Source organism: Prinia subflava, chromosome 2, assembly GCF_021018805.1.
Source record: "Prinia subflava isolate CZ2003 ecotype Zambia chromosome 2, Cam_Psub_1.2, whole genome shotgun sequence".
Classification (NCBI taxonomy): Eukaryota; Metazoa; Chordata; class Aves; order Passeriformes; family Cisticolidae; genus Prinia; species Prinia subflava.
This window is the reverse complement of record NC_086248.1, coordinates 59,911,788-59,924,847: the sequence shown is the minus strand read 5'-3', so window position 1 is coordinate 59,924,847 and position 13,060 is coordinate 59,911,788. Positions and strand designations below refer to the sequence as shown.

At 39.2% G+C, this 13,060-nt stretch overlaps 1 protein-coding gene across 9 annotated transcripts in view; it reads right to left on the bottom strand.

Moving 5' to 3' along the window:
* TIAM2 (TIAM Rac1 associated GEF 2) overlaps positions 1–13,060 on the bottom strand; it is a 191,849-nt gene that overhangs the window by 68,939 nt on the left and 109,850 nt on the right. For all 9 annotated transcript variants that reach the window (XM_063390157.1, XM_063390154.1, XM_063390155.1 and 6 more), the window contains 3 exons: positions 11,340–11,775; positions 7,269–7,441; positions 6,029–6,253 (listed from right to left, as the gene is read on the bottom strand). In XM_063390157.1, the coding sequence (XP_063246227.1) occupies positions 6,029–6,253; positions 7,269–7,441; positions 11,340–11,775 (834 nt within the window). The remainder of the gene's footprint in view (positions 1–6,028; positions 6,254–7,268; positions 7,442–11,339; positions 11,776–13,060) is intronic.

The following is a 13,060-nucleotide window of genomic DNA, read 5'->3' as shown; positions in this document are numbered from 1 at the left end:
TAATTCAGCAGTGATGATCATTTTCAGAACATAAATAGTCAATTCTCCTCCAGGTTAGTGAAAAATCTCTTCAGGCAGTAAGAAAAAAAATGCAAATTAATTGCATTTTAAGCCACACAAACAGAGGAGGTAAAGGAAGTTGTTTGAAAGCAGGTCTCTCTCAGGTCAATAAAACTGCTAGATTGTCTATACCTAAACTTTAAAGTGGGATCTTGGGAAACCAAGGAGTAAATATATACAGGCTAGCAGTTTGCAGGATGTGATATGGGGATCCATAGTTCCTACATGCTCTACAGTTCTCTCTACAGGTAACATTTGCAGTGGCACCAGCACCTCAGCTGAACAGGTTTGGGGTGTGCAGACTGAAAGGGACAGCCTCAACAGTCCCAGTGAGGGCAGCGTAGCCCAGGGATGGCCCCTGGCCCCTCATCCTTTGTACACTATAGTGCAAAGAGCATCTTTTGGGGGCCTGTCTCATCTGCCAACACGTGTCCTGTACAAAGTAAAAAGAGCTCAGTACAATAAAACCCAAACCAGCGTGTGAAGGATGTAAAGCTGGGCCAGAAATGACACCACATCAACTCAATGTAACAATACCTCAAGGACCTAGAAGAAGGATGGAAAAAACTTCCTGGAAAGCTCACCTGATAACAAAACACCAGCTTTTCACTTGGCATCCATTCAAAGGAGCACAAATGAAAAGATGCACAGGAAGGCAGGCCTTCTCTCAATACTTAAGCCTTCAAAATTGATTTTATTTAGTAGTAGTAGTTCTTATATCATGCAGAAGCATGAGGGCCTTGCTGACACAATTCACTATCTATAGCAATAAAAATTTTCAGTTTTTCCCTACACAATATCTTATTTTCAGATGGAAAGTGTTTCTGCAGGCTGATGTAGGGAACTCTGTGGATTGAGGGGAAACGTCTGCTGCTGCTCTATATGTGCAGCTTTTCAACCACATTGCAAACAACACCAAACTCTTTGCATTCCAGTCCCCGGTTCTCAGACACAATTCATATTGTATCCATCTGGAAAAATGAGTCACTTGGTTTCTGGGGACAGGGAACAGATTTTTATTGTCATTACTTCCTAAAGAGAACTCAAAGAAGCAAAAACATCACTCTTCCAGAGATTCCATTACTTCAAAAAACACTACTGAGATGCTGTAATAACTTTTAGTTTAAAGAAATAAAGAAGGCATTGTAATAGAGAACAACAACACTCATGTGCAATTAGCAACACTTTATTCTTCATCTGCATGGTGACTTAAAAAAGGTTAAGAAATCTTCCTGAAATAACAGGACAACGGAGGTTTTTTACAATAAATGTCATCTTTTTGGTTGCATTGGAAGAACAGCATTTTCATAATTTTTAACTAAAATAGACAGAGGTAATCTTATTCCCAATACCATTGACAGCACAAAAGTGGACACATGAGTACCCAATTTACATCTTGTTGAAAATCCAATGAAAATTGGTGGTACCACATATATATATAGCTAAGGATATGAGTACGGAAGCCACTGAATTTTACTATCCAGCTGCCCTTCCCAAGACCCAGACCACCAATCCTTTCTGAACAGGCTGTCCCACCAGCTCCATTGCATGAAATAATGCTATGCAACTCCACATTCATTTTTCATTACTTAAGCTAAATCACTGTGAAACAAAGAGGGAAATTCACTCGTCTGTGAAACAGTAACAACAGTGCAGAGAGAATGGAGATGAAGTTCCCTAACTTTCTGTCTGCCTACTCACTTCACTCCCAGTCTACTACTCCTAAGAAGTACTTTGCTGATGATGAAGGGAAGGAGCATCCATATTGAAGAGTAACACATGGAAAGAAATTGAACTGACCTCTCAGAAAGCAGAGCCCTGCTTTAGCCAGTTCAAAGACCACACAAAATGAAGATCTGTTGTAACAAGCTTGGACAACAGTTTGTTTTTTGGTTCTTCTTTTAGTTTAAGAGGATATGAAAGAACGAAAAATCACTATGTATTGAGATTACAGTCGAATTTGTCTGCAGGAATGATGGCATGTGTTAGCAAAGTTCTCTGAAAAGACTGTCTTTGAGTGTTGTTGAGAATTTGGATCTCAATGTCAGGAAATATTTCATCAGATGCTTTATAGAAAGTTAAGACATGAAATTTGAGTTTTGTGGAGGCTGAAGAATAAATTCCCAGACCTATTCCAATCATCTTTCTTCAAATGCGAGAGAAAAGAGTCCAGTAAACTTTAAAAACAAAGAAATGAAGTTATGCTCTTTGTAAAACCTAAAGACCACTACAGGGAAAGGAAGAAGGAAGACAGAAGAAAGCTACTAATGGATTTAATGACTACCCAGAATAAACAGACCACTATCTTACTGATCCTTTTTTTTTTTTTTTAATGGTAATAGGCAAACTACTTTTAGGTGGAGGACACATATGAAAACTTACAAAAAAGTATCTCCAAACATATGCCTGTTCTTCTCATTAATGCTTCACCATTTCAGTGCCTGCAAGTAAATACACATGTTCCTAACCCTCTGAGAAGTTAAGAACTATATGCAGAGAAAATATGAATCACATCAGAAACCTCTGAATAACTTGGAAAACATGATTATACCAACATATTAAAATTTGAAGACAAAGCTCCATAATGCTTTCAAGCAACTATTAATCATACTATTGTTCTAAAGTGAGACAGAATAGACTTATGTACCAAGTACATAAACAATTACACACAGGCCTGCAGTGCCCTCTCTTGCGAGATAGATTTTCCACCCCATTAAAACCAGTTCTGCAGGCAGAGGCAGCTCCACTTCTGACTTAATGTGCAATATTTTGTTAAAAGAACTGTGAATAAATGCTAATAATCCCTTTCACTAACAGGGCTCCGTATTCACAGCAAACACTGTGGTTTCTCTAGCAGGTTAAAAGTCTAGGAAAACAAAAACTTTTTAAAGAAAGGCTTTCAAATTCATCTCAGCACCAGGAGATTTTCTACCTTTTGTCCTAATTCTCTTCACTTGATGGGAGTTATATGTTGGGAGAAAACCATCACACAAAACTTATTTATTTCACATAGTAATAAAAATATACGTGGCTGTCGGTAGCATGTGCAGACTTGAGATTTCCAGCCACACTGCCATCTTGCAGATGTTTCATTGATGTCTTCTAAACTGACCAGCATTACCAATAACTTTGTGAAGGGCTACAATTTTCTCTTAAACACTTACAAAGTCTATTATTATTATTATTATTGTTATCGGGCCGGTAAAACCAGATAGAGAGAATCCCTCATATAACCCACAAGACTGAAAACATTTCCCAATCAGTTTGATATCTTCAACCCTATAAAACAACAATTTCTCTAGAAAAACAGCATTTTCTTTGTCTTTGTTGTTGTTGTTTGTTTGTTTGTTTGCACTTCTGTTTAGCACTGCTTTTGTAGATTGATTGCCTTCAAATTCTCAAAATTTACCAGATAGTATCAAATGAGCTTCTCTAGTCCATTTGCTGGACACCAAAGGAAGTGTGTATATCAAAATACCTATAGCAACTTTAGACATGCATGTTTCCTGAGTACAGCTGCCTTTCAGGTGGTGGTAATTGTGAAACAAAAAAAGGTTCTGCTTGCTTTTAAAGCCCTGAGAATTATTAAGTCTTCAGTAGAGATGTATTGGTTTCAAGTCAATACAGAAGTGAAAGAAAAGAGCAAGTTGACATTTGTTGGTTGCTTTTCTGAGGAAGAGCAAGGAAAAGGAGAAAGGCTATAGAAATCAGAGTTTCCAAGATAATTCCCCAGTGAAAATAAGTTTTTTCTACGTAAAAAACCACCACAGTCTTTCTGAAGTCAATGATTCTGTTTCCGCTGGTTTCCCAAAATAAATCCCCAGTGAAGGTTTCCAGCACAGGATGCATGACATGCTTAAGAAATACAATATTGGCAAGACTATGTACTTCAGCATGGAGGAATAATATCTGCCACATGACTGAAACACCATCAAATTTACACAAAACCAAAACCAGAATTTATATTCTCTTGTTTCTCAAAATAGGCAAAAGACAACTAAACAACCACAGTTACTAACTACATATGTGGAAACTATTCTCTCAGGAATAACGTTTTCTCAAAATCATTAGCTTACTAAGTATACTAAAAATACTAATTACATCAAGATTTTCTTTTTTCTTTGCAAAAGCAAATCTGAGACAACAAATTAGAAGATTAGGCAACTGAGTTATCTATCGACTTTTCTCTGAAGTTACTTTGTGCAAACCTTAGGCAACTCTAAGGAGATATTTTAAAGAGACAAAAGGGATCAAGAATGGAGAAAATTCTTGCTATAAATTTATTCTTTTCCAACTACTGGATGTTTGAAATGATCCATTTCATTCTTTGTGCCAATGGTCTGCCCCCATTCAATGTTCTGAGACACACACAGACAGAAGATTAACAGGAATAAATCTTCTGCAGCCCTAGAGAAGGATTTCAGTTCTACAGAATGAAGCCAACTTCTTCCAGAGCTGGAAAACAATGACAGTCCTTCAAGGACGGAGCATCTAAATAGCAGATATTAAGACAGATCTTTAATACTCTTCAGCTGACTCTAAATGAAATACTAACAGGAATATCTGATGAGGGAGGGCTAAATTAGTTAATATACATCTTGATTTTTCCTCAGTGCATCACATGTTACAGGCACTCTATAGGCACATATATAGGAATCTGTATATTCTCTCAGGTCTCAAAGCCTACTGCAATAAAAGGATGCTTAACATTTTTCCTCCTCCATTCACCTCACTCAGCTCTGGACCATGAAATAAAGTGACCTGGAAATAAACTATGAACACCTGAGCACTTAAAGGGCTTATGAACATCTGCACCACAAACCCCTACACAAACCTTCATGTTATTTGAACTCTGCTCATATAGCTTCAGATTCAAGTGTGCCACAAGAGCTTGGCAGTGAAGTCAGTACTAGTCAGTCTCCTCTTCATCAAGTCCAAGCCAGTAGAGTAAGAATTTTAAATATTATAAGCATCAAACCCCAAAACTACAAGTGTTTCGCTAACCAAAGAAAAATAATTCTGCTGTATTGGTTCAAAGGAAATGAATTTAATTTGCCACTCAAAGGGCCATGATATGCAGCATGAAGTACTGACATGGAGTTACTCTGACTGGAAAGGCAGGTAGGGATGGGCTCTCAAAGACCAGTCAATCAGTTCAAATTATCAGAAGTCTTCTGTAAATGGACTAATAAAACTACAGATGCAACAGCCTCAGTCCATGGACTTATTTAGGCTAAACTGCTAGACTGGTGTACAAGAGGCCATGGGTAGTGAGGTCGTTGGCTGAACACTAAGCATGTCTAAATAATTACAGCATCTTTTGCCTGTTACTACCTGCAAAACTGGGGGCATGGGCAAGACATCAACACTGTGAGATGTACTTCCATAAGGCATCCCTGGAGTGATTCCTGGTTCACAAGCTAGAACTGAGAGCAGAGTAAGGCTTCATATGTGTTCACCACCACACAGACAATCAGGTGATCATCAATCATGGCTAAGTTTCAACTGGAAGCACATGGTTTTGTCTGCCACTACACAAATAAAGTTGGAGGAAGGACTAAGTATTCTTCATGTGCTGTCTTAAGGTGCAGAACAATACTGCCAAGTACCTAGTCTTCAATCTTTTCTGTAATACAATAATAAATTATTCACAGAACATACTGTATATTCTGTGGTACGTGATGTAACAGCTAGATATTATTAACATAGAACAGTGAAAATTAATTCCATTTTCACGGAAGAGACAAGAAATAACTTTGTGCTCATAAAACAGAACAGTCTGATGCACAGCTTGGAGAAGCCTGCCTCCTGCACTGCTCTGGATTGCTGTAGAAACCTGGCAATAATTACAACCACCAGGCCAGCTATGCCCAAGACAATTACTCCCAGACCTAGAAAGCACAAATAGAGACCAAAGCAAGAAGTAATGATAAATAAGCTCTCATAAAAAAAAATATATTTCAAATACCTGATTTTCTATGGCCTTTCTGTTTTTTGGATCACTAACAATTGAGAGCTGCAACTCTGCCATCTTTTTCATTTTGCCATCCATGTCAATCTTCTGAAAGAGGCTCTTGGTCTGATTTTTCAGCAGCCTGACAGTGTCCTCTTTCCCAAGCTTCTTTGCAAAGAGGGAAGCACAGGCTGAATGTATGGCAGTAACCCAGTTTTCCAGATCTGTCTGACTTGTTGCCTGTGAAATCAATCAATGGTAAAACGTTATGAGCAGGAAAACAAAATAAAATCAAGAGCTCTAGGGTATGAAGTACTTGATGGGTTCACTGTCGTCTTAGGCACTTTATCTTAACCAAGTGAAGTAAGGTTTTCTTTAGAACTGAGTAAATAAAGGAAGTGTAAGATTTTCCTGCACTCCATCATGACTCCTCTCCAACTTTCAGCTTCTGCTTCTTATACCTGCAAGGTTTAAAAGCCCCAGAAGCACAAGAGCCACATAAGCTGTGGGAAAGACATGACTTGCATCTTTCATCCCTCCAGATAATTAAAGGTAAACCCTAACAGATATCAAAGACAAATCTTCGCTGCTGTGTCAGCAGAGAAGATTTTATACATGAGATTGTGAAGAGAGGTATTTGTTTATTTAAAAAGTGGCAAGTTAGTGGAGAGGCAACATCGAGGTAAAGAGAATGCAATCTGCACAAAGTATCTCAGGAGATACATACAAGTGTGCCTATGAATTAACATGTTTCTATGCAGGCATTTCCACATAATACTCTTCTTTATTAACATTCCCAGTGGTGCACTTGAGCAGCCAAGATATTCTGATTACATTTAGCTCTCTTTCTTGAGTGTCTTTCTCAAGCAAATCTTTCTCTGTGGTCAGCAGATTTAGTGCTGAGCACACCATTCTGTAAGGGTGGAATGTTACTAGATATGAAAAATTGATAAAAAGTTGATTTTTAGAAGCTTGTGATCAACCAGGTACCCAGAGCTTCTTGCAGATTTGTGATCCTTGTTCTTATTGTTTCTCAACCAGAACTGACCGAGCCAACTGGTGTAATACCTGAAGTCATATCATACATTTAATATTGTAATAGTGTAATGCAACAGTGCAGTTGTGCTATTATTTTTAAGGTAAAGGCACAAACAGGATATGTGTGTGCATGTGTGCATACAATCATACAGACGGAGGTGTAGATTCACAAACCTAAAATGCAAAGAACCACCAAGTTATGCATGCATCCTGTTACCTGAAATAGGTAGACATCTCCAAAAGAATTGCTGAGACAGAACACATTTTCTTTCTTGGGATGTTCTGGAACAGACTGAACTATACTGTCTTCTGCAAACAGGGCGTATCGAGGCAAACTGCTCTGCTCCATTGAGTTCCTTCCATAGGTCTCATAAAACAGTAGAGTACAACCTTTTGCAGTTCAGAGGGACAAAAAAAAAAAAGGAGAAAGTAAGTTATGGATCTCCCACCATTATATAATATTTTTGTGAATTAAGACACCCTTCGGAGACAGGTAACATCAGTTCCTCTCCTCTTCTGACACAGATAAAAAAGGGAGATCTTTTACAAAGAAAAACAGGCAAAGTTAATGATGAATTTGCCAATGAAGAGTTGAAACAGACATCTAATAGGGACACAACAAACATCTATGAACTTAATATATAAATCAGAACACCTCAGTATGGAAGCATCCAAGGGTTAGAGTAGGATGGGGTTTGAGCAATCTGCTGTTGGGAAAGATGTCCCTGCCAATGGCAGGGGAGCTGGACTAAAGGTCTCTTCTGACCCACAATATTCTATCAATAAACTCAGCCTATTAAAATGTTAAGGCATGTAGAAGAGATTAATTCCTGCTTAGTTAAATCAGCTTTTGTGTCTCCTCATTAAATTGAACCAATAAGCTGTCTCTCCTAACAGCCAATTCAGAAATTTTCATTTTTGTTGAAAAGATTTGCAGAATCTTTTGTCTTCACACAACATGCTTAGTGAATAAACTTCTCAAATTTAAACCAGACCTCTTTGAATCTAGCTGAAAATTGGAGACTCAGACAATTCTGAGTAATTTAAAACATTTTAAAGGGGCTGAGTTTAAGCATGTTTGGTCTTGTAAATAGAGTAATTTCTAAGGTATGAAGCTTGCATCCAGAAAACAAACCTCATCCTTGATGATGACAATCCCAAGTGTAACAGGTGGAATTACTTCTGAGGAGAGTGGAGGAGATTTGATCTCAGCAGAGGACACTTGATCCTAGTCCACAGCAGAATGACTACAGTGCCATGCTGCCTTTGGCAGTGAAGCTGGCTCAAGAAGGGCCTGTCCCCTCCATCCCTGACAGCCTTTCCTTCCTGCTTCACGTTATAACCCACTGTCCTCCAAGATGTACCAATTTGCCTGTTCAAGGGGTCATGGACTTAACTGCACTTCTAAAATACCATTACAAAGGGAAACCCATATCAGAGACTCCTGATCAAATCATCTGTTGACTGAAAAGGTTTTAGAGTAAGGAATCTAATACATAGAAATACCTCTATACTACATAAATGCACCTTTTCCTTTAATGTCCAAAGTGACTGGCAGAATATTTTGGGTAAGAACAAAGCCTAGAGAGTTGGGCCTATCTTTTCCCTTGGGCAGCCCTCACTTTATTTTCTTTATACCACTGAAACACTTGGAGATCACTGCAGTTGGAAAAAAAGGGCATGGTTTGTAACATTCTGGATATCAGAAATGTCATTTGAATATAACAGGGCAAACTAAACCAACAAAACCAAGCCTTCTTTTGTATTCAGCAGCAGCAACATACAACCACTTCCACTTCTGCATTTTAGGAAAGTGCAGAAGTTTTAAGATTTATTTTAAAATATTTCCATATTCCCATATTTTCCCTATTTGCTCTAACTGAAGATAAGTCATGTTTTATCCAGAGACATTATATGTACATAAATAAAAAATTTTGAAGGGCGTGCATGTATGCTTGGGTGTATGGCACCCCAGGGATATCTCTGGGTCAAGTCCAGTGAAGGAATGGACTTGAAGGAGCTAGTTCCACAAACTCTGTCAGACCCACTGGGACTGATTACTGTCCAAGTATTTTAATTAAAACTTGAGGTAAATGGGGAGAGCAATGGGAAAGCAATTTCCCTTGTTAAAGGAAACTAATTGGGAGGACAGATGGAAAAGAGAGTTCCTCTTGGTACACAGTTACTATTCAGGCTCAGGTCTTGGTGGCCCTGAAAGTGGAGCAGAAGCCTCAGGATGTGTATACTTTTAAGTCTGGCAGGTAACCAGATGGTTATAGCCTTCTGCATATTTATAATTAAACACACCTCAACAGAGTGCAAATAAACATGCTGTTCTCCATTTACATATGTGGCTATTTTAAACCATGCTTTAAAATATCTTGGCTATTTAAACTTCAAGAACAAATTAAATACAGATTTATTCAAAAACCTGTATAAAGAGAACCAAAGCAAGAGCCTTGATCTTGATATATATTATGAAAACAGAAGTACGCCTTGATATCCAGACAGGCAAGTTTATTTTGGAATCCGAAATCTCCACAGGACAACAAAGGTAAGAGATCAAGGAAATGAGGAATGTATATTTAAAACAGCTAGCAAAGTGTACCATGAATGCAGCCATATCAACCACTGAAGTAAAATGCATTATATCTAACACTTATAATGTTAGAAGTTAATAAACCTTTTTTACAAAGGATTTTATTGTTCCTTTTTTTGTAGCTGAGCAAATTCAGCTAGTAAGAAGGGACGCAAATTGTTCAAGGTCACCAATAAGCCAATTTTATAGCCAAAAAAATGAACATGAAGAACCTAAATTGCCTTTTGGAGCTCCCTTATCCCAGAAATGCACACACTACTAGAATATAATGTATTCCAGTTTACAGTCTTGATAGAATTGTTTAGAAACTGAATTTTAGAAGAGGCAGATCAAACTATGTTCATACTCCATAGCACAAACACACACAATAAGAGGGTGGAATTCAGGTACTGTTTCTCCCTTTGTATACATTGCTTGTAAGCATGAATCATGCTATCTGATGATCAGGGCAAGTGATTTAAACTGTTAAGCTTGCCTACATTTTGATCCCTTGATAACAAGTCTCTGAATTATTAGGCAGAATTGCCTCATTCTAGCAAGTTTGCTTCTTTTCAATCAGCACTATCAAGCACAACATTACCAGCAATTGCTGTTTGCTGTTCATTTTTCTTCAGGTCTACACCCATGCACAATTTTAAAAAGGGCAACCTGTGGGAAAGTTGTTATTTTCTCTCCTCTGGTCCCAGACATGATAGGAAATTATCAAGCTTGATCATTTCCTTACTCATTAACTTGGTATTATTTACTGAAAGACAAATCCTTTGGACGCAATTCAAATTAAAAAAAGGCCTATTAACTCACTCATTAAATTTCCCTTCCTCCCCACAATAGATATTATTTTCCTTCTCACACTTCCTGACACCTGTACACTTCTCGCAGCACCCTCTGAGCCATAAATGGAGCACAAGAATCACACCTGCAGCAGCTCTCGAGTGGATTCCCCTCCCATGGGGCTGTTTCCACAGCAGGAGCAACTGCAGGAGGTGGGAAGCCAGGCTTGCCAAAAGCCAGAGGGGATTGGTATTGCTGGGAGCAGTGAGGCTGAAAGACCACCCAGGGAAAGAAGGGAGACCTTCAAGTCCTGGGAATGGTTATCTTGGATGCCACAGGGCTTTCCCTGCTGCTGCTTCTGCTTCCTCTGCTCTGAACCATACACACTTGTCTATGTAAATGCTCTGGCACTGGGAGTTCACCTCTTCTTTATATTGCCACTTAAAGTGTTAGAAACAAACTAAACATTTTTACCATAAACTACCACATCTTTCAGTAAATTTCATAGCTGAGCCTAAGGAACAGTGTGTTTGTAACAAGGAATTGGGCACCAGTGACTTCTCGCAAGCCTTAAATTTTGGTTCAATTTGGTCTTTGTCCTCCAAACATCCAAAAGCATCTTCTAAGTCCCCAATCTGATGTGAACACACAAACTAGGAATTCAGACAAAATAATTCCCACTGTGACATGAAACTCAAGGCTGCACACACAATCCCAAAGTCATTGAGCAGCACCTCAGTTCAGTGGGCTGCTTAGGCACACGCTCCACTTTAGGTGGTGGGTAGACCTTGTGAAGTCAGGTGTGATTTTCTGATCCCCCTAAACCCACAAACTTAAGCCAGCATGCAGGAAATGCTGCTGAGACACAACAAAAAGAGCTGCTGCTGCCAAGGTGAAGGATCAATATGGTGGTTTTACCTTTGAGTGTGACCCAGTACTGCTTCCACTTGCGTCGTGTGACCAGCTCCAGCTTCTTCTCCTTCTGCAGGGTCACCAGGGGTTTGAAGAACAGCCACCCTGCCTTGCGCACCACGCCCTGCTCTTTCTCATACAACAGATCCAGCTGCTCCAAGGAACTAAGGGACTCGCAACTGGAGTCTTCTGTTTCTGATGAGGTCTCCGTATTCTCCAAGTTCATCCTGCTCATCTCCAGCTCTCGCATGAAGTTCTCATAAATGTTCTGCCTCAAGGCATCACTGCTGACAGCATTGGTGGACTCGCTTCTCTGGGACAGGGCATGGCTGGAGCCAGGAGACCACAGTAAAGTGGAGAGCTGTGATGGTGCCAGTGTGTCCGTAGTGAAGTTGTCCATTCTGCTGTCGAAGTATTCACTCCCATCTTTATACTTTGGCTCCTGTGCATAAAAGGAAATTATCTGCAATCAGTCACCAAAGCTATGATCAAAAGACACACCTCATTTGTCAATTAAATTTGTTTCATGTTTAGCCACTTCCAGTGCCTTCATCTTTTCAGCATTACATCATAGTCTTTGCCTCAGCCACTGACACCACCACTGCTACCATTCAGTTTTTTCAGCAGAACCCCATTAAACCGTATCCACTAATCTGAGCATTTTGGTAATTCCGGCACCTTTGAGTAATCTTAAATTTCACTAGAAATTACTGTCTGAAATCTGAGGTACTCCAGGAGACAGCTACATCCTCCATCTGAAATGCAGGCACCATGGCTTGCTTCTGTCTGAACACAAGCAGGAACAGTGTCACAACAGGGTTTTTTATTATTATATTGATACTTTGGTGCTATCACATTGGTGTAAGGTGGCTAGGTTTAGCTTCAGCCCAACAAGGTTGATTTTAACCTCCGCTTTCTATTTGCCATACAAACAGTGCTTAGCCAACAAAAAAAAGGTCAAAAGTTGAGAATATTTTGAACTTGTTAGATCAATTGACTAAAATCTAATCTAAAACAATAAGTGGTTTTAAAAAAAGAAAGACACGCTTGCTGACTGGCTTAAATCCAATCTCCAGACTGCAGAGCTGTTTATTTTCTGAGTTGCTGGGAACACCTTGAAAGTTTGATCATCCCATCAAGCACTGACAGGCCTTTTTCCTAATTGCACTGTGCAGCTTCAACCCTTGGATTGAAAGGGCTGGCCAACTTGAAATAATCAGGTCTGATGGTATGACTTCAACTTTGCCTTTGATATGGATGCCATAGTGGCCCATTTCTTGCCACTGCTTGTCAATGTGGGACTTTGCTGGCAGATTGGACTTTTTCTCTCTTAAGCCTTTCCAAAGAATATGTTGTCTGGTCCCAACTCTCCCAGGGTCCAGGGAGGGACAGGGATTTTCCTTCTACCCAAAACAGAGCTCCTTGGACTAACTTCACTGTTGAGAACCACACCATCCATCCCAAGAAGCCATTTATTTTCTCCTGAACTCAAGCATTGACAAAGCTATTTAAAAGCAGCCAATATTTAAGAGCATAAAACACAAAAGACACATTGCCTTTTGCAGTAAAAGTGTGAGGGAAGGAAAAAGAAGAGATTGCAATAAACAATTTGAGAAGTGAAGCTATTACCCTCGGTAATAATAAAGCCATTATACTTTCAAGTTTAGACTGCCTCTCTAAAAGCATTTATTTTCTCACAGACTACTGTACTAAGAACAAAGTAAATA